The 27,970-nt window shown below is 37.7% G+C and overlaps 1 protein-coding gene across 1 annotated transcript in view; it reads left to right on the forward strand.

Moving 5' to 3' along the window:
* CF2H8orf34 (chromosome F2 C8orf34 homolog) overlaps positions 1-27,970 on the forward strand; it is a 408,213-nt gene that overhangs the window by 87,996 nt on the left and 292,247 nt on the right. Inside the window, 2 exon segments of the mRNA XM_060610698.3 lie at positions 13,374-13,505; positions 16,464-16,592. Of these exon segments, the coding sequence (XP_060466681.1) occupies positions 13,374-13,505; positions 16,464-16,592 (261 nt within the window).

Consider the following 27,970-nt stretch of genomic DNA (forward strand, 5'->3'; position numbering starts at 1 on the left):
GTGATGCTAAGTGAAATAAGCCATACAGAGAAAGACAGATACCATATGGTTTCACTCTTATGTGGATCCTGAGAAACATAACAGAAACCCATGGGGGAGGGGAAGGAAAAAAAAAAAAAAAAAAAGAGGCTAGAGTGGGAGAGAGCCAAAGCATAAGAGACTGTTAAAAACTGAGAACAAACTGAGGGTTGATGGGGGGTGGGAGGGAGGGCAGGGTGGGTGATGGGTATTGAGGAGGGCACCTTTTGGGATGAGCACTGGGTGTTGTATGGAAACCAATTTGACAGTAAATTTCATATATTAAAAAAAAAAATAAAAAAAAAAAAAAAAAAAAAAAGAGTACATTTATCTTGATGACCACTAAGTAATGTATAGAATTGTTGAATCATTATATTGAACACCTGAAACTACTACAACCCTGTATGTTAATAATACTTAAATAAAAAAATAATAATTTTCCATAAGATACTCTTGAATTTGAACATATTGTTATATATTATGCTATGTATCATGCTTCAAGATATGAGAATCTGTATATTCCATTTTAATAGAAGCTTCAGACTTGCACAAAAAGGTTTCATTCCATATTAATTCAAACTGACTTTATTTTCTTTTCATAAAGAATTTGAATTCAGTGCTTATAGCTTATCTGTAGAAAGGTAAACAAAGATTTTTACGAAGTTACCTTTCACTTTGTCCAAACTAACGATTATTCTCTATTTCCCGTGGCGTCCTTTGTTATCTTATGTAGTAAGTTCACCCTTACGTGGATTCATTTACTCCGGTCGTTGGGGAACCAACCTTACCAAGTCTGCAATAGCCTCATCTCCCCAATAAGCACTGACTGAGAGAACAGGGTAGATTTGACTTTGATCTTTGCTTATAGAATGTGTCTGACACTTTTTTTCTTCTACATACTGGCTTGTTGGTTTGCCATTTACTTATGAAACCAAATCCCCTATGCCTGCTGCATCAGTAGGCAACTCCTTGCCTAATTCCCATGGAAATCTGTTTGATATGACTCCACATGTTTTCCTGGAATGACATCTTCTTCACTTCTCTCATCCTTTTCATGCTCTATGAGATCCCATGAAAGGATTTTGGTCTTCTTTGGCTATATTCTCATACTGGTACCTTCTTGAGACCATGTTTCAAAGCCACACTCAAGTAGGTAGGGAATAGGGTATCCTCTGAAAAATGTAGAGCTCTCTGGTATCAGTTATCCATACAGAAGTATCTGCATTATATAGGAAACTAGGATATGAACTTTTGGCATATAAAAGAGAGAATCTTGCTTTTTCCTGGCCTCACTTTCTTGGGTTTAGATTTTAAGTAGCATGGGTATATAGGCATGAACTTTGGTTTGTAGGTGCAAAGTTGGCACTCATCATGTAAAGGCAGACCATATGAAACTTACGAGCCCAGTGAGGTCGTATGAGCCCACATTTATAAATTGTAGTATCTGGAGAGATAGTAGTATGTTAAACTCTGCAGTTTTAATCATCACACATTTAGGAACTCATACTTTCCGTGGATCAGAAGTCCATACCTGGAGCAACTAGATCCTCTGTCTAACCTCACAAGGCTGGAAATTAAGATATTGGCCTGGTTGCATTCTCATCTGGAGGTTGAAATAAGAAAGATCTGGCTTCCAAATTCATTCAGACTGTTGGCAGCATTAATTTACTTGTGGCTGTATGACTGAGGTTTCCGTTTTCTTGCTGGATTTTAGCCCGGGGTTGCTCTCAACTCATAGATGCAATTCACGGTTCTTTGCCATGTGGCTTTCACATCATGGAAGCTGACTTCCTTAAAATCAGCAAGGGACTTTCTCTTATTCAAGTCTACTGAGCATATATAGCATAATCATAGCATTGACATCCTATCATCTTTACCATATTCTGTTGGTTTGAAGCAAGTCAGAGGTCCTATCTACTACACTTAAGGGGAGGGAATTATATAGGGCATAATGTCAGGGGCAAAGATAATGGGAGTCATCTTAGAACTCTGACCAGCACAAGTACTGCTTGGAGAGGGTGAAGGAGGGGAGGAGATTTTTTTAACCCCCAATGTACTGACTTGGGTAATGTCATACGTGCATATTTCACAAAGCAAGATGGGAACAGAGGAGTAAATTTATGAAGGACGATAATAAGTCCACTTCCTATTGATCACTTTGAGTTTCCCATGGGGCATTTTAGTAGGTATTTCCAGCAAGCAGTTAGATATGAGTCTAAAACTCTGGGGACAGGTCAAGGCAGGACTTACAGAGTGGCATTCAGTATGATGCAAGTTATGATAACCAATGGAAGAAATTGTGGTCAAATTTGTAGGTAAAGTAGGAGATGGACTGGGGGAAGCAAGTGTGGGATTACATCTGATGCCTAAAATGTTGTCTTTTTATTAAGAAGTGAGATTGTTTGATGGAAGTATTACTCAGCAATCAAAAAGAATGAAATCTTGCCATTTGCAACTACATGGATGGAACTAGAGGGTATTATGGTAAGCGGAATTAGTCAGAGAAAGACAAATATCATATGACTTCACTCATATGAGGACTTTAAGATACAAAACAGATGAACATAAGGGAAGAGAAGCAAAAATAATATAAGAACAGGGAGGGGGACAAAACATAAGAGACTCTTAAATATGGAGAAAAAACAGAGGGTTACTGGCGGGGTTTTGGGAGGGGGGATGGGCTAAATGGGTAAGGGGCATTAAGAAATCTACTCCTAAAATCATTGTTGCACTATATGCTAACTAACTTGGATGTAAATTTAAAAAAATTATAATAATTTAAAAAATTTAAAAAAAAGAAGTGAGATTGTTTGCTGAGGACAATAGGATTGGGTATTGGATAGGGGAGATTAGAGTGAGTGATGCCAATTGTGTAAAATCACCAAGGAAAAGGAAACAAGAATTGACAAAAGGAAAAAAAAAGATTATGAGGCAGTTCTGGGGCCTCTCTGAAGTTGAAGACATGAGTTAAACATAGAAACCATTAGCACGGTTGTGCTATTTCTCCAACAGTGCCCAGAAGTAGTGGGAAGCAAACAGGGCAGACAGTTGGAGGGACTGATTGAGAATTGTGGTTGTGGCACGGCAAGGGCGGAGGGCAAAATAACAGTTTAGCACAGCAATTGAGGACATTTGGGAGCAATTTATGCAAGTGATTGAAGCACAAGGTCTGGTATGAGAAGGTAGTGAGCAAAGATAGGAAAAGAATTAGACAAAAAAAGCAGATCAGAGAGCTAAAGACCTTTAGAAGGCTGGTGCAGTGTAGGTGCAGTGAAAATATGAGAGATGTAGAAGGACAGGGGATTGTGATATTTGAGATAAAAAAACAGGTGGAATGAGTCCCGATGATGAGAATGTCCTGTTGGTAGCTTTAGTTTTGGGGTGTCTTAGTTATTAGGGAAGTGAAGCTTTTTAGAGTTAGGGAGGACAAGGAAGTATGGGACTTCATGCATGATTTATCTGAGGATTAAGAAGATGAAGCCAGAGTTTCATTCAAGTTGTTGAAAAGTTAAGGGAGACTGTGCCAAGGTCTTAAGTCGGGCTGTGGAGTAATCAGGAGCAGAAAGATGGTAACAATGAAGAGTACTGAATAGCGTAAGCAGGCAGCATATACTGCAAAAGAGAAGGGACTTCCCACTTAACATTGTTGGGCCAGGAGAACCCAATCTTTGGTGGGTACCACATGGGACAACGAGCCCTCCATTCCAGGAAGCTGCAGAGGAGGGAGTGCTCTTGGGGAAAGAGTGAGGTGTCTCTTCAGACATGAGGATAGAGAAATGTTTGTTTACCATGGAATGTATGCCCCAGAAGGTGAAAAGGAAAAATTTTAGAGAGAAAGAGTATGACAGGAGGGAGAAGTAAAGCATAGGATAATTCTTGGATATGAATATAAGTGGTGACGTTATAATTTAGGTGACAATAAGTAATGCCAGTTTACATCTTGACTGCAGTTTTGAATTGTTTTCTTCTGGTGCATCTTCTAATTAGCAAGAAAATATGTTAATATTCAAGGTATATTGGTATAATACCTTTTGAAAATATCTGAAGTTGTCCTTTTATTGCCTTTAAATATATCTAGCAATGTGGGACACAGCATCATCTAAAAGTCTGTCATTTAGTATTGTTGAGGAGAAACTAGAAACCTGCCTTATTTTTATTTCTTTTTCGTATTCTAATTATTTTTCTTAAATACTTATGGTTTTTTTTCTTTATTTGTGATATTGACAAGTTTTCCTGGGTCTATATCTAGATGATTATCTTGTTAAAAATTTTTTTCTTATATTCAGTGACTCTTTTCAATCAGCAAATCTAAGTCTTCAGCCTAAAACTATTTTCCTCTTGTGTACTTAGATATTGCTTCTGTTATATTTGTTTTTTATTTTTTCTTCAGGAAAATCAACTATGTGTAAATTGAGTTTGCTTTACTGTTCTTCATTCCTCCCATTTCATTTCACATTATATTTGCCTTTTTTTATTGACCGACTTCTAGGGAAATTTGGCAAAGTGTGCTCTCTGTGTCACTGACTCAATTTTCTGCAGTATCAGTTTTCTCTTTCTGGCTTTGAAAACAAATTTAAATGGTGGTATTGCATTTTGGTTTATTGTCAGAATTTCCTTATCTTCTTTATCCATTTCTGTCTGAGGTTATATTTTATTGTAGGTTGGTTGGTTAACCTATCACCTCTCACATTTCTTTTTGTTTCATACAATCCATTTTCTTTTATTTTTATTGAGAAGGCAAATTAATCACATTCTAAAATTTTAAGGTTTTTTCATAGTAAATCTTTTCTAAGATTTCTTTTTTGGAGGTATCGCAATTCTGGATTTTATTTATTTTTTAAAAGTATAATTTATTATCAAGTTAGCTAATATACAGTGTATACACTGTGCTCTTGGCTTCAGGAGTAGATTCCCATGATTCATTGTTTACATAAACACCCAGTGCTCATCCTAGCAAGTGCCCACCTCAGTGCCCATCACCCATTTTCCCCTCTCCCCCACTCTCCCGCCCCCCCAAAGTTTGTTCTCTGTATTTAAGAGTTTCTTATGGCTTGCCTCCCTCCCTGTTTGAAACTGTTTTTTCCCCCTTCCCCTATCATCTGTTAAGTTTCTCAAGTTCCACATATGAATGAAAATATATGAGATCTGTCTTTCTCTGACTGACTTACTTCAATTAGCATAATTCCCTCCAGTTCCATCCACATTGTTGCAAATGGCAGGGTTTCATTCTTTCTCATTGACAAGTAGTATTCCATTGTATATATAAATGATATCTCTTTTATCCTTTCATTAGTTGATGGACATTTGGGCTCTTTCCATAATTTGGCTGTTGACAGTGCTACTGTAAACATTGGGGTACGTGTGCCCCTAAGAAGAGGTACTCCTGTACCCTTTGGATAAATTCCTAGTAATGCTATTGCTGGGTCATAGGGTAATTGTATTTTTAATTTTTTGAGGAACCTCCACACTGTTTTCCAGAGCAGCTGCACCAGTTTGTATTCCTACCAAAAGTGCAAGAGGGTTCCTTTTCTCCACATCCTTGCCAACATATGTGGTTTCCTGAGTTGTCAATTTTAGCCACTCTTGACCAGTGTGAGGTGGTATCTCAGTGTGGTTTTGATTTGTATTTCCCTGATGATGAGTGATGTTGAGCATCTTTTCATGTGTCTGTTGGCCATCTGGATGTCTTCTTTGGAAAAGTGTCTATTTATGTCTTCTGCCCATGTCTTCACTGGATTCTTTGTTTTTCAGGTGTGGAGTTTGGTAAGATCTCTATAGATTTTGGATACTAACCCTTTATCTGATATGTCATTTGCAAATATCTTCTCCCATTCTGTCAGTTGCCTTTTAGTTTTGCTGATTGTTTCCTTCGCTGTGCAGACACTTTTTATCTTGGTGAGGTCCCAATAGTTCATTTTTGCTTTTATTTCCCTTGCCTTTGGAGATGTGTCAAGTAAGAAGTTGCTGTGGCTGAGGTCAAAGAGGTTGTTGCCTGTGGTCTTCTCTAGGGTTTTGACAGTTTCCCATCTCACATTTAACTCTTTCATCCATTTTGAATTTATTTTTGTGTATAGTGTAAGAAAGTGGTCCAGTTTCATTCTTTTTAATGTTGCTGTCCAGTTCTCCCAGCACCATTTGCTAAAGAGACTGTCATTGTTCCATTGAATACTCTTTCCTGCTTTGTCAAAGATTAGTTGGCCATACATTTTTGGGTCCAATTCTGGGTTCTCTATCTTATTCCATTGGTCTATGTGTCTTTCTGTGCCAATACCATACTGTCTTGATGATTACAGCTTTGTAGTAGGGGCTAAAGTCTGAGATTATTATGCCTCCTGCTTTGGTTCTCTTTTTTCAACATTAGTTTGACTATTCAGGGTCTTTTGTGGTTCCATACAGATTTTAGGATTGTTTGTTCTGGCTTTGAGAAGAATGCCGGTACCATTTTGATTGGGATTGCATTGAAAGTGTAAGTTGCTTTGGGTAGTATTGACATTTTAACAATATTTGTTCTTTCAATCCGTGAGCATGGAATATTTTTCCATTTCTTTGTGTCTTCTTTAATTTCTTTCATAAGTTTTTTATAGTTTTCAGCATACATATCTTTTACATCTTTGGTTAGGTTTATTCCTAGGTATTTTATGGTTCTTAGTGCAGTTGTAAATGGGATCAATTTCTTGATTTCTCTTTCTGCTCCTTCATTATTGGTGTGTAGAGATGCAACTGATTTATGTACATTAATTTTGTATTCTGAGACTTTGCTGAATTCATGTATCAGTTCTAGCAGCTTTTTCGTGGAGTCTTTCAGGTTTTCCATGGAGAGTATCATGTTGTCTGTGAAAAAGTGAAAGTTTAACTTTTTCTTTGCCTATTTGGATGCCTTTCATTTCATTTTGTTGTCTGATTGCTGATGCTAGGATTTCCAACACTATGTTACACAACAGTGGTGAGAGTGGACATCCCTGTCATGTTCCTGATCTCAGGGGGCAAGCTCTCAGTTTTTCCCCATTGAGGATGATATTAGCTGTGGGCTTTTCATATATGGCTTTTATGATGTTGAGGTATGTTCCTTCTATCCCAACTTTCTTGAGGGTTTTTATTAAAGAAGGATGCTGTATTTTGTCAAATGCTTTGTTTTTATCTATTGACAGGATCATATGGTTCTTATCCTTCTATTAATGTTGTGTATCCAATTGATTGATTTGTGAATGTTGAACCAGCCCTGCAGCCCGGGAATGAATCCCACTTGATCATGGTGAATAATTCTTTTAATATACTGTTGAATTCAATTTGCTAGTATCTTGTTGAGAATTTTTGCATCCATGTTCATCAGGGATATTGGTCTGTAATTCTCCTTTTTAGTGAGGTCTCTGGTTTGGGAATCAAGGGAATGCTGGCTTCATAGAGTGAGTCCAGGGGTGCCTGGGTGGCTCAGTTGGTTAAGCACCTGACTTCAACTCAGGTCATGATCTCATGGTCTGAGGTCAAGCTCTGCTTTGGGCTCTGTGCTAATAGCTCAGAGCCTGGAGCCTACTTCTGATTCTGTGTCTCCCTCTCTTTCTGCCCCTTCCCTGCTCTCTCTCTGTCTCTCTCTCAAAAATAAATAAACATAAAAAAAAAGAATGATTTTGGAAGCTTTCCTTCCATTTCTATCTTGTTGGAACAGCTTGAGAAGGATAGGCATTAACTCTGCTTTAAATGTCTGGTAGAACTACCTGGTAAGCCATCTGGTCCTGGACTCTTATTTGTTGGGGGACTTTTGATAACTGATTCAATTGCTTCGCTGGTTATGGGTATGTTCAAATTTTCTATTTCTTCCCGCTTGAGTTTTTGTATTGTGTGGGTGTCTAGGAATTTGTCCATTTCTTCCCGGTTGTCCAGTTTGTTGACATATAATTTTTCATAGTATTCTCTAATAATTGTATTCCTGTGGTATTGATTGTGATCTCTCCTCTTTCCATTGGTGGTTTTATCTATTTGGGTTCTCTTTCTTTTCTCTTTGAGAAGGTTGGCAAGGGGTTTAGCACCCTCGTTTATTTTTTCAAAAAACCAACTCTTAGATTCATTGATCTGTTTTGTTTTTTTTTTTTTGAATTCTATATTGTTTATTTCTGCTCTAATATTTATTATTTATCTTCTGTTGGCTTTGGGGTTTCTTTGCTGTTCTGCTTCTAGTTCCTTTAGGTATGTGGTTAAATTTTGTATTTGGGATTTTTCTTGTTTCTTGAGATAGGCCTGGATAATAATGTATTTTCCTCTTAGGACTGCCTTTGCTGCATCTCAGAGGGCTTGGACTGTCATGTTTTCATTTTCATTTGTTTCCATATATATTTTTAATTTCTTCTTTAATTTCCTGGTTGACCCATTCATTCTTTTTAGTAAGATGTCCTTTAACTTCCATGCATTTGGAGGTTTTCCAAAATTTTTCTTGTGGTTGATTTCACATTTCATAGCATTGTGATTTGAAAATATGCATGGTATGATCTCAATTCTTTTGTATTTATTGAAGGCTGTTTTGTGACCCAGTATGTGATTTCTTGGAGAATGTTCCATCTGCACTCGAGAAGAATGTGTATTCTGCTGCTTTTGGATGAGAAGTTCTGAATATATCTGTCAAGTCCATCTGGTCCAGTGTATCATTCAGGGCCCTTGTTTATTTATTGATTTTATGCCTAGATGATCTGTCCAGTGTTGTCAGTGAAGTATTAAAGTCCCCTGCAATTACTGTATTCTTATCAGTAGGACTGCTTATATTTGTAATTAATTGATTTGGGTTTGTTCAAGTTGGGGGCATAAACATTTACAATTGTTAGCTCTTTTTGATTGATAGACCCCATAATTATGATATAATACCCTTCTTCATCTCTCATTACAACCTTTAGCTTAAAATCTAGTTTGTCTGAAAAAAGTATGGCTATTCCAGCTTTCTTTTGACTCCCAGTAGCATGATAGATGGTTTTCCATCCCCTCACCTTCAGTCCTTAGGTCTAAAATGAGTCTCTTGTAGAGAGCATATAGATGGATCTTGTTTTGTTTTGTTTTGTTTTTTATCCATTCTGATACCCCGTGTCTTTTGATTGGGGCATTTAGCCCATTTGCATTCAGAGTTATTGATAAATATGGATTTAGTGTCATTGTGTTATCTGTAGGTTTTATGCTTGTGGTGATGTCTCTGGCCCTTTGTAGTCTTTTCAGCATTCCACTCACAGAGTCCCCCTTAGGATCTCTTGCAGGGGTGGTTTAGTGGTCATGAACTCCTTCAGTTTTTGTTTGTCTGGGAAAGCCTTTATCTCTCCTTCTATTCTGAGTGAGAGCCTTGCTGGATAAAGGATTTTTGCTGCATATTTTTCCTATTCAGTGCATTGAGTATTTCCTGCCATTCCCTTTTGGCCTGACAAGTTTCAGTGGACAGGTCTTCTACTACCCTTATGTGTCTACCCTTGTAGGTTAAGTCCTGTTTGTCCCTAGCAGCTTTCAGAATTCTCTCTTTATCTTTGTATTTTTCCAGGTTCACTATGATATGCCATGGTGAAGACCTATTCTTGTTAAATCTGAAAGGAGTTCTCTGTGCCTCCTGGGTTTAGATGTCTGGTTCCTTCCCCAGATTGGGGAAATTTTCAGCTGTAATTTGTTCAATTAGTTCATTTCAAACCTTCTGCCCCTTTCTCTCTCTTCTTCTTCTTCTTCTGGAACTCCTATGATACAGGTATTATTAAATTTCATTGAATCACTTAGTTCTCTAATTCTCCCTTCGTGGTCTAGTATTTTCTTATCTTTTTCTTGGCTTCATCATTTTCCATAATTTTATCTTCTATTTCACTTATTCTCACTTCTGCTTCCTCCATCCTTGCTGCCACTGCATCATTTATTTTGCACCTCATTTACAACATTTCTTAATTTGTTGTGACTATTTCATAGTTCCTTAATCTCTGCAGCAATAGATTCTCTGCTATCTTCTATGCTTTTTTCAAGCCCAGCTATTAATCTTATGGCTATTATTGTAAATTCTTGATCAGATATATTGTTTATATCTGTTTTGAACAATTCTCTAGCTGTCATTTCTTTCTGGAATTTCTTTTGAGGAGAATTCTTCCATTTTGTCATTTTGGCTAGTTTTCTGTCTCTTATATGTTTTAATAGCTTGTTATGTGTCCTGCACCTGTGAGTACTACTGTGAGCATTAAAAAGGGGTTATACCCTCTCCAGGGCCTGGCCCTTCAGGAGGTGTTTTTGGAGTGTGTTGTATGCTGTCTGTTGTTGTGACTCTGGTTGCTTTATCTCCCCAGTCATAGTGGTGGTTTGGACCTTCTACGAGGTGTGATTTGATTTGTTCATTGAAGTAACTCTGGAAGAAATTTTAAAAAGGGGGATGGTGGTGGAAGAAGCCTTATCCCATAGAAAGAAAGAAATGACAGGGGCAGGAAAAAAAAAAGGATAAATGATCAGGCAGAGAATCAGAGAAACTATACAGCTTAATCCATAGAGAGAGAGAGAGAGAGAGAGAGAGAGAGGAAAATAAAGAAGGAAACACAGAAGAGATGCAAAAAGAATAGATTAAAAATGTCTACTTAAGCAACAACCAGAATAGAGAAGGGAAGAAATAAGAGGAAGAAAAGGAAGAAAAAATATATATAGAAAATAAGAATTGACCAAGAATCAATTCAGAAAATGCAAAACCACTGGACCAATATCTGATGGTGTCTTGGAACTGGTGGCTGCCCTGGTCTGGAGGAAGGGCCTTCTGGTTCGGTCAGTGTCAATCTTCCTTTGTTAGATATGCAGTTACCAGGCACTGAGGGACGTGGTTTGGTATCAGTGGGTGCCACATCTACTGTGGGCCCGTTTTCTATTCCCTGAAGCCCCACCTTGTTGGGGATGGGTAGAAAAAATGGAGACATCCCAGTCTCTTCTCCCCAGACCGGTGTCCCAAACCACTCTGTTTAGGCTGCCCTCACAGTGCCGCGCGGGTGTGAGCGGGCCAGTTTGTCCCACTCCACAGTCTCCTGTGCCGCCCAGGTGCTTGGCTGGGATTCAAACCCTGATGTCTTAAAGGGTCCTATTCTGCCCACCCTGGTTCTGGGGTAGTGCCACTCCACCAGCCAGCCAACAAAGAACCTCTGACTGGCTGGTGCCTGCAGGGTCTTTTGTCCTTGGAATGTCTCTATACTTTCTTCTCACAGCACTCAGGGTAGGGGACTGCTCTCTCCCAGTGTGCCTCTGAGCTCACTACCAAGCTCCGGGCTGGCTCCCCTCCTTCCCAGGCGGGTGTACAGGGCAGCAGGCCCCAGTCTGGAGAAAGCCCCACAACCCTGGGATGAGTTAGAAATTGGTTCTTTCTCCATTTTTTCTATTCCTCAGTTCATGGTTTTTCTTTTGTCCAAATACAATCCTATACTTCCAAGCCTCTCTTTCTCTTCCTTTTGTCTCCCCACGGAAGGGGATCCCTCCGCTCCATGCCTACTCTGCCCATTTTATCTCTCCCAATTCACAATCACACACCTGTGGCCTGCCAAGTTGTCCTCATGGGTCCCTGGAGATGTTTCTGTCACTCTGTAGCACGGATTCCTGGAATTCCAAGTCTTCTGGCTTCAATACTGCTGTTGTTTGAGGGACGAGGGAACTTCGGGTCCCCCTACTTCTTTTCAAAAATTTTAGAGCGACAGAACAAATCATGACTGCTACTAAAATTTCCATTATCAGTTGAATTCTATGGGTCTCTGCTACACTCATGAGTAACTTTATGTTTCATCTTGTTTTTCAACTGATGAAATAAGAATAGTATCATTACTAGATTATTTATGTTAATGTGGATTTTTCTCCTTGTCTGTAGTGGAAAAGTAAAAAAGCCACAAAATCTAATGTGTCATTCCTCCTTTGTTCTTTTTAACCTTTTTCTTTGTATAATAAAATTATCTATTTTATGACCAGGATCCTTTTTCCTTTAGCCATATTGCATTAGAAGATACTACATTCCACAGTGCCTCAGTGGCTCAGTCGGTTAAGTGTCTGACTCTTGATTTCGGCTCAGGTCATGATCTCACCATTTGTGAGATTGAGCCCAGCTTCAGCTGCTTCTCAGCATGGAGCCTGCTTGGGATTTTCTCTCTCCCTCCCTCTCTGCTCCTCCCCATCTCATGCTCTCTAAATAAATAAATAAATATTAAAAAAAAAAAAAAGAAGATATGGTCCTAGGATGTACACAGAAAGACAAATTCTCATTGAATGACAGAAATAGATGTAAGGGGAAGTATCATGGATGCCTAGAAATCTTCCAATTTCCTTCTGATTTTCTTATCTTTTGTCTTATTCATATCTGTGGAAATACATCTGTGTTCTGACAGACCACAGACCAGTATTTCTGTTCCTAGAGTTTTAAAATGTCTTTGCTTCTTTTGGTATTCAATGGCATATTGGAGGTGGAAAAATTAGGTAACAACTAGTTTAGTAAAACCTTAAAATATAAATTTGAGGAATCCATATAATGTTTCATGATGTCTAGTTGGTATTTACAAGTGGGTGGCTAGAGAAATATTGGTGAGTCATTCATAAAGCTAAGATGATTTGACAACTTATATATTTAAACAAGAAAGTAGAGGAAACTCTAAACTCTAAGGAAGATCACATAGATGAAAGAAGATGGAGAAGCAGTGAATGAGACAGAGTAGGAGTAGTGACATAGGGGATATGGAGATGAGGAGAATGTCGTGCCCTGAGAATAAGAAAAAAAAAATATTCCATAAAGATAGGTATGTCCAAAAATATGAAATGCTTTGCAAAGATGTCAAGAGGGGTGAACTCTTGGAAATATCATTTAATTTGGGAATTGGTGTGACTTGGACCACCTTTGAAGGGGAGCTGTGACTTTCAACAAAATTGGTTGAATTACTTTCTTGAATAGAGAAGTGGAAAAAATGACTGATGCTAGAGAAGAAATGTGGGTGACTGTTGGTGGTTTAATGTATCTTAGTGAATAATGGATAGGGTAAAATCAGATGAGTAAAACTTACTTAAATGTTTAGTTGTTTTTATTTACTTTAGAATACAGTGCTTTATTCCATAATACCCATTTAAAGAATGTTATTTTAAGTATTGGTAATCTATGCCTTAGAGAGTGTTTCCAGAAGCCTTTCAAAGTTTAGCATGATCTTAATCATATCAATATACAAATTGAATCATATCAAATTCAAAACTAAAATTTAAACATTTGAACATTTGCATTAGTTTTGATGTGAGATGACCTATAACTTTTGCGAGGTATATCTAATGACTTCATGGTTTAGTTTTTGATCAAACTTGAAAACACTTAGTATTGAGTGTATGTATACAGACACGAATATATATTTTGTTTGTTTTAACAGAACATAAAGGAACAAGAAGGGATTTCAGAAGCTATGATAAGCCTTGGCAATTAAATGCAAAGAAGCCTAAAAAGTCAAAAAGTGACCTTGCTGTGTCTAATATTTCCCCACCGTCATCAGAATCCAAATCATGTAAGGAATTTTGTCATTCAAATGTTACTTAATGTAAGTATGTGTTACTAACAAAATGAAGAAAAGGTAAGAGTTGAAGCCTAACTTTTTATCTGATAATTCTGGCTGTTAATCCTAATGAATGTCATGTTCATTTTAGCAGTAACATTGAGCTGTATTTATATATATCTACTCACTCATATTCTCAAGCATGTTTAATTGGTTTAGAGCTTTTTGAGTATAATATTCTTTTCAAAATGTTAGCTGCTTGGAGCAGCTTCCTTGCCTGTTACAGCATTATATCACATTCAAAGCAACAGTAACCCTATATTTAATAGTCTATAAAAACAAATTAAATCTTTTAGAGTAGAGGGAAATAAAGGAGTTTTATATTAAAAAAACTTAGTAAAATTTTAAATGTTAATCCTTCTTTCTTCTGTTAGTCCCCTCAGATTCTACTTCCTCAAAAATAATTTATATATTTTCATACCCTTTGAAATAGTTTGCATCTTTTATATCCTTTTCTTTGAACAGACTAGTGTATAAAATATGTGTGAGTTGATTTGCTTTATAAAACTGGTTTTAGACTATACACATTCTTGAGCAATTTGTTTTTATTATTTTAGAATATACTGTGGATGTATTTTCGTGTTAAACTTAGATCTAAGTTATGCTTTTTAATGAATACATGCCGTAGCATGCTGTGAATGTGCCATAATTTATTTATTCCCCTGTGGAAGGACAGTTAGATTGTTTACAGAGTTGTGCCACCACAAACTCTTCACTGAAATAAATGAATATCTTGCCATTTCTGATAAAGTAAACAACCTTGTACATACATATATAAGTGTAGGTGTTCTCATTTCTTCATGGTAATTTACCAGACATAAGATCACTGGGTCAGAGGGTCAGTATATTTTTAGTATAGTAAATATTTCAGATTACTTTTTTAAAAGGTAGTAGGAAAAGTATTTCAGAAGTCTGAGATTACCTTTGCTGTAACATTACCATATAAATATTTTAAAAATTATTTCATTTGGGGCACCTGGGTGGCTCAGTCGGTTAAGCGTCCGACTTCGGCTCGGGTCACGATCTCGCGGTATGTGGGTTCGAGCCCCGAGTCGGGCTCTGTGCTGACTACTCAGAACCTGGAGCCTGTTTCAGATTCTGTGTCTCCCTCTCTCACTGACCTCCCCTGTTCATGCTCTGTCTCTCTCTGTCTCAAAAATAAATAAACGTTAAAAAAAAAAAATTAAAAAAAAAAAAAAGAAAAATTATTTCCTTTTATTTTAATCAAAACGAAAATATACATGGTTTGAAAAGTAGTATTACAGGCTTCTAACATGGAACCACTTTGAATTCTTTCAGATGTTTCAGAGCTACACAAGTTTACATATCAAAACATACAAGTTACTTGCACAATTCCCTTTTACTTTTTAAATTTGAGGCATCAGCTTTTGACCTCCTTGTAAGATTTTGTGACTTCAGACCTCAGGCCCACCTCATCCCCCAAATACAAACATGCAGATATTTCAAATGTTGAATATATACTCCACATCGATATTATTATGGCTATATTAATTAGTCTTTATTCCAACAGAGACATAGATGTCTAACTATTAATTTCTTTCTAGAACTAGTAATTGTTTTATTTTTGTATTTGCTTTGTTTTCTGTGTATTCCTCACTAATCCTTCCTCAAGCCTTGCCTTAAAGTACTGAATACTCAGTATGATCAAATTCATCAAGTAATCCTAACTTTGATCTTATTTTATTTTATATTTTATATTTTATTCCATAAAAAAAAGTAGAGACCTCTCTTTTACAGCCCTGTGTGCTCTTGCTCAAATTTTGGCTTCTTAGTTTTGAGCCTTTTTCTCAACTGTCTTCTGAGACCATCCTTCTCTGCTATCCTGAAGATTCTCTTTTCCTTTCTCTTAGGGAGGGTCACCTATTTCCTGAATCCTAAGTCTTTCCACTTTGGGGTTTATTTATTCATTTTGTTAGAGAATCTCTACTACGAACTTTCTGAAAAAAGGATTGGAAGATAAATGGTTTGAATCCTCACAAACTCTAAGAATTAATTTTCAGTTGGAAATGTGAAGGAATTTCTCCTGTGTCTTCTAGGGCAAGAGTGGCTATTGAGGAGTCTGATGAGAGTTTGATTTGCTATTTCTGTCTCTGAAAGCTTTTCAAGATCTTTCTTTACTGCCCCTGTTATAACATTTTGCCTTGAATTGAATTGAATTGATGTCTTGAATTGTTCTGGACATTTAATGGATCCTTCCAATCTGAAAAACAAGTTTTTATATCCTATTACCTTGGCATTTGTCTTCCTTGATTGATGCTTTAGTGTTAACTGTTATGAAATGTTCACCTTTTTGGGCATCTCTCCGTGGCATTAGATTTCAGTATTCTCTACTTTGCTGAATCCAGTTACCACTCCTCAGTTTGTTTTGCATCTTCCAAAAAAGATTTGCTATCTCTTGTCTAACAATGTCTTCTCTTCTTGTTCAACTAATTATTTGACAAAAAAATCTTTAATCTAATTTTAGTAAGAATTTGGGGGAAGTAAAGCTAGATGTGTTCAGTCTTCTGTTTTATCAGAAGATAGTAAAATTTCTTAAAAATATTTACTAATTGCTAATGAGGAAGTTAGTAATTATTTTTTAAGCTGCTGAAACATACTTTGCTTGTATATTTTCCCTAAATTATAGAAATTATTGGTTTTAAATTAGTACCCGAATTTTCTTTTTTTTTTCTTAAATATTGTCATACTTTCCTTTACTAGTTCAGTGAAAACATTTCTTAAAACCCAGCTTTGTAACTTCCCTCTGTTTGCCCATAAGAAAACCATATCCAAAACAAACATTTTTATTCTGTACATTGATCTTGACACAATCTCTCACATGATGATGAATAGTAAGTTTTTATCATTATGTAGCATGCTTATGGAGTAATCATTTTTTTTAAAACATAGTGCCAAGGTCAGTAGATCATCCTAAGTGGAACTGGCGAATTAAACCAGAAAGCCGTGATTTTGATGAATTGAACCACATCCTTCAAGAGAGCAAGAAGCTGGGAAAAGCCCTTGAGAATCTTTCTCGAAGTAAGTTCATTTACTTGATTATAATTGAAATTCCTAACCAGTATTAAAGTAGAAATATTTATTCCAATTTCCAGTAACCCATTTCCAACATCCTCATTATAATTACATGAGAGCTTGTGATAGTGTGTGTGAGATTGGAAATGAGGATTGATCTTGCAATTTACACACATTCCTGGGAAGATTGGCATATAGAGTAGGAGGAGCTGTAGACACTCCACCCCACCCTGTCTCTTGCCCTTGCTGTTTGACTCCAGTCTCTACAAGGTCTCTGTTACCCAAGTCAGCTGCACATGTAATGGTCTTACTCATTCTTCTCTTTTGAACCTCATTGTTTTATGTCATCCTAATTAGTAAACATACCATTTGATTTCATGAGTTTTTGATGTCTCTAAATCTCTCAGGGTAGCAACGGGGCAGATTCTTCTTAGAATCCTTTCAGAACCTAGCAACATATTTAAAAAAAAAAAAATCATTCTGTAATCCAAGGCCTAGGTTAGAGGTTTTGCTCTGCCACTTATGAATAACCCCAGGTAAATCATTAAACCTCCAGTGAGCCTTGGTTCTCTCGTCTCCAGAGTAGGAAGACATGGTCTGTCTCCTTTTGATAGGTGTGAAAGTTTAAAATTACATATTTCAAGTAAAAAACTTTAAAATATTACTGTCATGAGAATAGGCAATCAAATATTTTGATTTGATAAATGCTTTCTATATATGTAGATATACATTTATACCTTGTGGTTTTAGTAGTAGTGGGTTCAAAGTATTCCTGCCTTCCTCGGGTTCTTAAATATCTCTCAATTTTAAAATTAGGTGCCTTTAGAAGCCCACTAATGCTATGATCTTACTAAAATTTTCTTCTGCCATATGGAATATTAAAAATTCTTAAATAGAAGATAGGATACTAGCACATTCTAGTGGATTCTATTTTAGAATCTGTATGTTTCTTTACATAGCACAGTTGTACCAGCTTCATGACTTATATCAAAGTTAAAATTGCCTGGGGGGATGAGCAAATTGGGTGAAGAGGAGTGGGAAATACAGGCTTTCATTTAGGGAATGAATAAGTCATGGGAATAAAACGCATAGCACAGGGAGTTAAAAAAATTAAAATTGTCCCTTGGTATGTTTGGGGAGAAATAATATGTGTATGGAATATATATGCATTTGTATATTGTATGTAATTATATATATTTACACATTACATTTTGTATTATAATTTTACATATAGAGATTGAGTTTTTTTTCATACCTCTTAGTTCATAGCTCACTAGAGCCTTTTTTGGATTTTTTGTGCAGTGAACCCACATCACAAGTTAATTTGCCTTATCATAGGGTCTTATAAATTTTAAATTAATTTTTAAAATTTTAATTTCAGTATAATTAACATACAGTGTTATATTAGTTTCAGGTGTACAGTGTAGTGATTGAACAGTACTTTTACTCGGAGTTCATCATGATATGTGTACTTTTCAATCCCCATCACCTAATTTAGCCCCCTCCTACCTCCCCTTGGTAACCATCAGCTTGTTCTCTATAATTAAGAAGAATCTATATCTTGGTTTGTTTCTCTCTTTTTTCCTTTGTTCATTTGTTTCTTAAATTACACATATGAGTGAAATCATATGGTATTTGTCTTTCTCTGATTTATCTCAGCATTATATTCTCTAGATCCATCCATGTTGTTGCAAATGGCAAGATTTCATTCTTTTTTATAACTGAATAATATTTCATTGTATATATATATGTGTGTGTGTATATATATACACACACACACACACACACACACACACACACACACACACCATCTTCTTTATCCATTCATCTGTTGATGGACACTTGGGCTACATCTATAATTTGGCTATAGTAAACAATGCAGCCATAAACATGGGGATTCATATATCTCTTGAATTCGTGTTTTCGTGCTCTTTGGGTAAACACTCAATAGTGGGATTACTGGATCATTATCAGAATTCTGTTTTTAATTTTGGCGGAACCCGCATACTGTTTTCCACAGTGGCTCCACCAGTTTGCATTCCCGCCAACAGTACACAAGGGTCCCCTTTTCTCCGCATCCTCAACGACACTTGTTGTTTCTTACACTTCTTATTGTAGCCATTCTGACAGGTGTGAAGTGATATCCCCTTGTAGTTTTGATTTGCATTTCCCTGATGATGAGTGATGTTGAGCACCTTTTCATATGTTTGTTGGCCATCCGGATGTCTTTGGAGAAATGTCTCTTCTTGTCTTCTGCCCATTTTCAATTCTTTGTTTTTAGTGGGTTTAGTTGTATAAGTTTTTTATATATTTTGGTATGTCAGTTGCACATATTTTCTCCCATTCTATAGGTTGCCTTTTAGTTTTGTTGGTTATTTCCTTTGCTGTGCAGAGGCTTTTTATTTTGACGTATTACCAACAGTTTATTTTTGCTTTTGTTTCTCTTGCCTCAGAGGGCCTATCTAGAAAAACTTTGCTAAGGCCGATGTCAGAGAAGTTACTGCCTGTACTGTCTTCTAGGGTTTTTATGGTTTGGGGGCTCACATTTAGGTCTTTAATCCATTTTGAATTTATATTTGTGTATGGGGTAAGAAAGCGGGCCACTTTCATTCTTTTGCGTGTTGCTGTCTAGTTTTCCCAACACCATTTGTTGAAGAGACCGTCTTTTTCCCATTGCATGGGATCTTATAATTTTGCTATTAGTAGAAATTCTCTGCTTGTGATTTAAGAAGACCTTACCTTTGGCTTTGGAAGAAATAATGATAAAGTGAATTTGGCTTATTACTATAATATGTTCATGAAGTAAGTCTTATTCTATTAATATGTCAAAGGTTTATATTAATATGCATAAATCTTACCCCTTTGGGCAGAGCCTGTGGCTCTTTATAGTCTCAATTTATCTAAAAACATGAATTAAAAGAAAGATGATTGAAGAATGTGCCCAATTATGGCACAGATATAGTATTTTTGTTCTTTAAAATATGATTAATTGCCTTATAGACATTTGTTATATCATTGTTAATTTGTAGGAAAACATTTGGCCTGTCCCTAAAGCTTTTTTATTTGATTTTATTTTTATGTTTTTAGAGAGAGAGAGCACAAGCAGAGGAAAGGGGCAGAGGAGGAGAGAGAGAGAATCTTAAAATGGCTTCATGCTCAGCGCAGAGCCTGATGCGGGGCTCGATTCCATGACCTTGCGATCATGATTTGAGCCAAAATTGAGTTGGACACTCAACCAACTGAACCACCCAAGCGCCCCTAAAACCTTTTTTTAAAAATGTTTATTTATTTTGAGGGAAAGAGGGAGAGTGCACGCTGGAGAGGGGCAGAGAGAGGGAGAGAGAGAAACCTAAGCAGGCTCCAGTCTCAGTGAACAGCCTGATCCAAGACTCCATCTCGTGAACCATAAGATCATTATCTGAACAAAATCAAGAGTCAGACGCTTAACTGACTGAGCCATCTAGGCACCCCAAAAACGTTTTAATAAAGGACTTTGATTGCCTTTCAGTTACATGTTTGCCCAGTTGAATGACAAAAACATCAAGGTTCAAGCTATGGTCTGTCTCAAGAAAACTTGGGTGTGGCCTTTTCTGAGTCCTGTGATCAGAGGCTATTGGAGGGCTATAACAGGGGACTCATTTAATCCTTTTTTTAAAAAAAAAATTTTTAATGTTCATTTTTGAGAGAGACAGAGCATGAGCCAGAGATGGGTAGAGAGAGAGGGAGACACAGAATCCAAAGCAGGCTCCAGGCTCTGAGCTGTCAGTACAGAGCCCAATGCACAACTCGAACTCACAAACTGTGAAATCATGACCTGAGCCGAAGTCGTTTGCTTAACCACCTGAGCAACCCAGGTGCCCCAGGTGCCCCAGCACTCATTTAATTCTTGAAGGAAATCTGGAGAAACAGAAATGGCTAGAAGGCAGTCCTTGGTGGGAGAGCAGAAGAGGTGCAGATACGGCACATTATTCTTGGGACAAAGTCAGGGCCAAGGAAGCAATCAGGTGAGTCAGTAGCTCAGCCAGAAATAAGGTGTAATGTTCAGCTTCTATGTATATGATGGAGAATTGCTTTTGGCTTCTCTTGATGATTTTAAGAGGGCTTTAATTTTTGTGGCAGTAGTGGTGGGGGGTGGGGTTAGAGAGCAGGTCTTCACATATGGAGGGATTGCTCTTCTCTCCCTTTAAGTGTTTTTGAGTCTCTTTTGGAACAAAATGCTGCTTTCTTGGAATGACCTGACTTTTTGTGATTTTCAATATCTGAGGTTTAATACAAACTTTCTGTCTTAGGCCCAACATGTGACTAACTACTAAGTTATTAGTTTGCCTGAGATGACCAGTGTAAATTAGTAGAAATGCAGCTTTACCATTTACTGGTGTTTATTTAGCAGTCTGTATGCCCATTATTTAACTATGTAATCACCAACTTAGTTCTTTACCTTCCTGAAGCAGAATGTCATTAATTCTTATTCGATTTTATAATAGCTTCAGGTTGGTAACTCTTTCTCTAACCTAATCTCCCATCTCTAATGATTGTTTTGCATTGTTTTATTTACTAAGACATAGGAAATGGACTTTTTCTTCCAGGCATGGTCAAAGTGATTATTCAGTGTCATGTTATTGTGGACCTTTCTCTCCAGTGCCATAGCTGTTGATAGGAAAGTTTGAAAATTTTTAGTGATCTCTTAATTTTTGTAGTTTCTGATAGAATTCTCTCTGGCAAGGTTTGCTTTATCTCAGTTGTACTTTCCAAAAGATGTGACATATTTTGGAAGTATTTGTTGTTTACCTCAGACTGACAGCAAAAAATCATTTATATCTCTCAAAATGATAGAATTATCTCAGCTCTGCAGCTGTCAGCTTATCCAGGCTTCAATTCTCTCTCTGTCTCTCTCTTTCTCTTCCTCAGTCTCTCTCTCTCTCTCTCCTGACAGGATTGAAATAATAACAGGGAAGACTAGGTATTCTCTTCAGTTTGCAAATGGGAATTTTGTTTCAGTAACAACTGTACCATGCTTTTTTTTCCTGGCTTTTTGCAAACCTTTCAATGTAATGCTTTATCTTAAAGTCAGTCAATAACTGTGACTCTCTTTATGTTATGATTCCCTTAAAAAGTAGATGTGTTAGAAAAACTTGCAGTGTCTTGTAATGCTGCATAGTCATGATATGGTAGGCATAGTGGATTTTTGGTTCCTGGATCCCTCCTTTTGCCGCATTTCCAAATGTTCTTCAAACCTGACTTTCATATTCCAAGAGCCTGGACTCATGCCTTTTCCTTCAAGTGTTGGTTTCCATCTGACTTTCAAGTAGTGAGAAAAATTGTTTTTGAATAGGGAAGTTGCAAAGATACAAGACCTTCACATTCCCAAATAATGTATCTCTTTTAGTAGCTGTGATTGAAGGGCCTTAGGGCAGCATCCTTCTCAGTGCATTATATTAGGGCCCATCATCATACTACTGGTGATACTAACCTCAGTCAGTTGGTTAAGGTGGTGTCTACCAGCTTTCACCATTATAAAGTTAATACTGTTCCTTTTTGTAGTTAATAAATATCTTAGGAAAGATACATGAAGCCTTAATAAATATCTTAGGAAAGATACATGAAGCCTTCGAAAATATCATGTTTCTTTTTCACACTTTCACCCAGTAATTTCAGCATCAGTTGGTGACTCTTGCCTAGAACAATTATTACTGTGGTTTTCTAAAAGACAGTTTCTATCATCCCTTTATTCATTGTAATTCTTCTTTAATGGAGAGAAGGGAAAATGGACTTACAACCACCCCCAACGTAACAGGGGCCTACTTATCTTTGCTTGTGACCGGTCATACTTCTGTTTAATATTTATATATGCATATGGATATTAATGTGGGTATATATGTAGATATGGATATGAATGTGAGTATAGATATAAACATTTTTCTATAGGTATTGATATAAAGAAAATAAAATACATATCCTAAAGTTAATTCATACTGATTTTTCTTGGGAATCCCAAGTGGGCATTGCGCTGTCAGCACAGAGCCTGGCGCGGGGATCCATCTCTCACAGATCGTGAGGTCATGACCTGAGCCAAAATCAAGAGTTGGGCACTTAACTGACTGAGTCACCCAGGCGCCTCCCAGGTTTGAGTATATCATTTGGCCTGCTTCCTCAAATTTCCTCTTTTGTAAAATGAAGTAATTTATCCCGGATTACCATTAAGACCTCTCCAGTTTTCACAAGTCTTTGTTTTAATGATCTATAATTTATATTCCAAAGTTAAATGTACTCACGGCTTACAGATTGTGGTTCCTCCTGCTTGCATTCTTTCTAGCTCTTTGTTATCCTCACTCTTGTTCTTCCTGAATTGTGACCTTCAGCACATTGGAGTGTCTGCAGTATATTTGCACTTCATTCTTTTTCATCTTTTTTTCTTGCTTCCCCTGCCCATACTGAACTATGGGCTTGTGTCACCAATATTCTTGTTCCCTGTTGTTTCCATTCTTCTGCTGTGTCTCTGTGTGAAATTCCCATCTTGGCGTAAGTGCTGCAGTCTTCGGTTCTTCACCAGTAAGGCTGAGAGCTCCAAGGAAAAATGGCAGGGTCCAGCTGAACCCTACATCTAGATTCTTGGTTTTCAGCACTTTTACTTATCTTGGTCAGTCCCTCCCTTTCTCCACTCTTCTGCAACTATGAAAAACCCACACAATAATCTTCACACCCATATTTATTCCCTGCCTCACTGTTTTAGCAATTAGCTTGCCTCCAGCTTCATAGAAAAACTTAACTGTAAAATGTGTAAAATGTGTTCCCCTCTACCCATCTGCATACGAAAATACATCCACATCTATCCTGCCCTTCTCAATGGAGGAGTTGTTCCTCTTGTTTAAGGCTAAGCTTTCCACCCATGATCTTGATCCCATTTCCTTCCCAGTCCTCTGAGATATGATTCCCATTAATCATTTTGTCTTTTCTGTATGTGGAACTCTTTCTAATTCCAGTCCCACTGATACTGGTTTTATGATGCTGGGAAAATTTCTTAACTTCTCTGTGTCTCAATTACCTTTTCTGTAAAATTGCAATATTATCATTAATTATGATTAATTATGATACATAATAATTGCTAATTAAATATTAGATATTATATTTCTATTACCGTATCACAGATGACCACAAACTTAGTGGCTTTAAAAAAATACCAATTTACTACCTTATAGTTTCTGTGGCTCGGGAGTACAGGCGTAGGTTAGTTGAGTCCTCTACTCTGCGTCTAGGCAAGCTGAAATTAAGGTGCTGGTTGGTGCTGCGATCTCACCTGAGGCTTCGGGGTCTCTTTTTACGCTCATTCAGGTCATTGGCCAAATTTAGTCCTTGTTGTTGTAGTACTAAGATCTCTGTTTTCTCATTGGCTATTGGCTGGGGATTGCTCTTAGAAACAGAGGCCATTCTCAGGTTCTTGCTTTGTAATCTTCTGGTAAGGGTAGTTCACAACTACATCTTTGAATGCACTGAGGAGCATCTCTCTGAAGCTTGGCCTTCTTTTAAAAGGCTCATTTGACTAGGTCAGGGCCATCCAAGATAATGTCTCTTCTGATTTACTCACTGAACCAGTTAGTAACCAAATCATGAGAATGATATCCTTTCATATTCATATTTATAGTCCCACCATGCAGACTCAAAGAGAAAGGAGTACACAATTGTGTACCTTGGGGACCATCTTAGAATTCTGCCTACCACATATATTATAAGTGTATTACTGCTTATCCCTAATATCCTGTAACATGCTCCAGCTGAGCATGGCCCAACAGAAATGTAATGTGAGCCACATTACATTTTATATTTTCAAACAGGCACATTACAATAAAGCAAAAAGAAACCTGTAAAGTTAATTTTAATAAAATATTTTTATTTAGCCCAGTGTATCTAAGTTATCCATTAAACTTGTATTCCATATTAAAATTATCATTGGGATATTTTTTTCATACCAGGTCTTCAAAGTTAGTTGTGAATTTTAGTTTACGTCACATCTCAGTTTGAACTAGCCACATTTCGAATATTCAGCAGCCACATGATGAGTGGCTACCATTGGATACCACAGCTGTAATTAATGTTAAAAGCAAACACCCATGGAAAATCTTCTCTTGAGTTTGAGTTACCTCAAGACGTCAGAATTTCTTCTTCCTCTTTGATACAAATTTTCAAAAGAAATGGTGAACACTCATTATCTCTGCTTGTTTCTCCTCCTTTCTCCCCTCAATGTGGCTCTGTGATTGCACCTATCATTCTATTGAAACCTTTCTCACTGTGGTCACCAGTTGAACCCAGATGGTCAAACCGAATGAACACTTTTCCAGTCCTCATCTTACAAAATTGCTCTGGTAGTTTTAACACCATTGATTATTCTGTCTGTCTTTGGACTCTCAGATCTGCTCTCTGGGCCCAGGCCCTCATTTGATCTTCTCGGATGCCCTTCACACCATTTCTTACAGGTTTCACTCCGGCGCTCCTCTGTCTTCCTGGCCACTTTGAATGCTGTTCCCACAAGTCATCCTTTGTTCTCTCAAATGTTCTGTTTCCATTGTCATCCTCCCTCACAGTTACAGTGGTCAGCCCCACACAGCTAACTCAATTGAGTATATTTCCCATCCAGACTGTTTACACTTCGTGGAAAATGTTTGAAGCCTATCTTCATTTGGATATCCCACTGCCGCGCAAAACTCGGTGTGTCTAAGTAGGTCATACACCTCTCTTCAAACATGGCTTTTCTTCCTCATGCTTCTTCTTAGGTGACAGCACCATCACTTTCCAGTTCTCACAGACTGGAACCTTACAGATTCCTTTCTCTTCCTAACTGTTCGCAAGTAATTAATTACTAAATCTTGCTCATCTGCCCTCTATCTTGGGTTTGATTCTCTTCTCTACCCCTAGTTCATACTCTCAACATCACTGACCAAATCATTGGTTTATCCATTTAACATGTTCTGTTTTGTTTCATTTCATTCCTGCCCCGTGATGGAAAAAAAACAGATGCAGTCCCTGCCCTTACTGAGCTAGTGGCTGGCTGGATTGCATAACCTGTGTTAGGGGAATCTCATGGCCAGAATCTCTGTGGCTGAATACGACGTATTTTCCCCTCAAAAAGTAGTTCAGTGTGGTGTGGTAGGGATGCAGACTACTTCCCTCCTGTTACTCTGCAATCTTCAGTACATGGCCTCCAATGGTCCTGCAGAAGGGAGAAGTAGATCTGAAGCCTAGAGGCAAAAGTGTAGTGCATTCCCTCTGACCACATTGCACAACTAGCTGTGAGGCTGGGAAATGTAGTCTAGCTTGTGGGCGCAGGAGAAATACGGAAATGGCTTGAGGAATGAACAACCAGTCTTGCCCACACTCTTGTTTCTCAGTTCCTCCAGTCCCTTGCTGTGATCAGTGTGATGGATCTAAAGTGAAAACCTGACACCAAGTTCTTGCAGATATTCAGTGTTTCCTTAAAACCTCATAGAATGTGCCACTTGATCTGACCCGGTCTCCTGTATCATCTTTCAAGGCTTATCGTCTAGCCATTTATGCACCAGCGACACAGGAGTTTTTCACACTTATTGAAGGTCCTTTATTTCACATTTTTGCTTATGTTGTCCCTGTACCCTGAAATGTCACCGTCACTTCTCTCTATAGATTCCATTTCAGCCAAGCTAAATCCTATTCCTCTCTCTAGGCTCAGCTTAAATATCATTTCTTCCAAAATGAATTACTGTTGCTGTCCTTCCTGGGCTGGATTTGGTGCCCCCTTTTTGTGCTTCTATATTTTTCTCTGAACACACTTACTTGCTATTTGTGCTTATCTATTGAAGGAGTTACACTTAAAAATAAATAGGTAAGTAAGTAGGTAAATAACAAACTAAAAGCTCCCTATTGTATGATATTGGTCGGTAGAATCTTTTCCTTAGCAAAGTTCTGTTTCCAGGGTAGCAGGGCTTCCAGCATTTTCTGAGCCTAAGGCTTTTGCTGCTCTTAGCATTTTTCCCTGAAGTGAAGCAGCAATAGGATGAGTATCTTTAGTCCATCCAGACATCAGTCTATAGATTGCAGTTCATGAGAAACACTGGCTGGAACTTTGCCACGGAAAAGAACCCAGCTGCTGAGAGGACGGAAGACAGATATTTATGTTCCGTGACTGATAATAGCAGTCTGGACTCAGCCAAGAAAAAAATAACAAATGACTTTTTTAGTTTGTTAATCATGAACATACCCAGAAAGTCTTGCCTGACAAACAGCCTGAGGAGTTGGAGAATGACAGCCTGGGAGTGAGAAGGAAGCAGATAACGCAGCAGTTGTTTATCCATTCATTGCCGCACGGATTCATCTGGCCCTCATACATGCCTGTGGGGGTACAAGATGGCTCACATGTGCACCCAGACCTCAAGTTCACTGGTTAGTAAGAGAGATAGGTGTGAGAAGCAGGATTTCAAAGCCTTGTAAGAGACACCTTACGGGAGCTTATGGGAGCATCAAAGAGCCTCCAACAAGGGGTTTAGGGCCAACCTGATGGAAACTGTATCTGAATGGAGTCTAGAAGGATGAAATGGTAAAGCTAGGGTGAAAGGAGAGTGGAGATATATCATGGGGAAGGAGGCATGTGTGTAAGAGGAACGTTTTATACTGTTGATGCACAAAGGAGAAAGCAAGTAAAAAAGGCAATGAAGAAGGAAGTCTAGGTGGCAGGGGAGTCAGGGGGTGGGGGCTTCTATGCTACAGGGATCTTGTAAGCAACCGCCATCCCATGCTTTTGAATAATCACTCTGGGACAGTGATTATGGTTCACGCCTCAAGGCAAAGATGAGATGAAAAAAGCCCAATAAAGCCATGGGATAGAAAAGAGAGAATGGACTTAAGAAAATGTGGATTATTATATGACTAACAGTTTTTGGTTCTTATGAAGGAAGGGTGCACATAAAGAGAGAAGAAAGTGTTTGTTTTAGTTTTTGGTTTTGTTTATAATCAAGGTGCCTGGTGCTGTCTCTAGCTCAAATAAGAATTTGTTTTCTGTTTTGGTTTTGTTTATAATCAAGGGGACTGGGTGCTGTCTCTACCTCATATAAGGTTTGGGTGTGAAGGAGGAGTATTGTTTCACACCCCGGTTTCAGATACAGAAGGCACATCCAGGTGTTGTGGATAGCTCTTCTCTGGTCCCAGCAGACAAGCACATACATATAAAAGTTGCCTATTTGGAGATACTTGATCAGGGATAAGGATGAGGGGATCTTCAGTGCAGAGACAAAGACAACCACCAACACACACCATCAACATTTGAGATATGAGTAGACAAGTGATTTAGCTGAGAAGAATGGAAAGGGTGGAATGAAAACCAAGCTAGAATGTTTTCATAAAAATCAAAGGGGGAAAGTATT

Source organism: Panthera onca, chromosome F2 (assembly GCF_046562875.1).
Source record: "Panthera onca isolate mPanOnc1 chromosome F2, mPanOnc1 haplotype 2, whole genome shotgun sequence".
Classification (NCBI taxonomy): Eukaryota; Metazoa; Chordata; class Mammalia; order Carnivora; family Felidae; genus Panthera; species Panthera onca.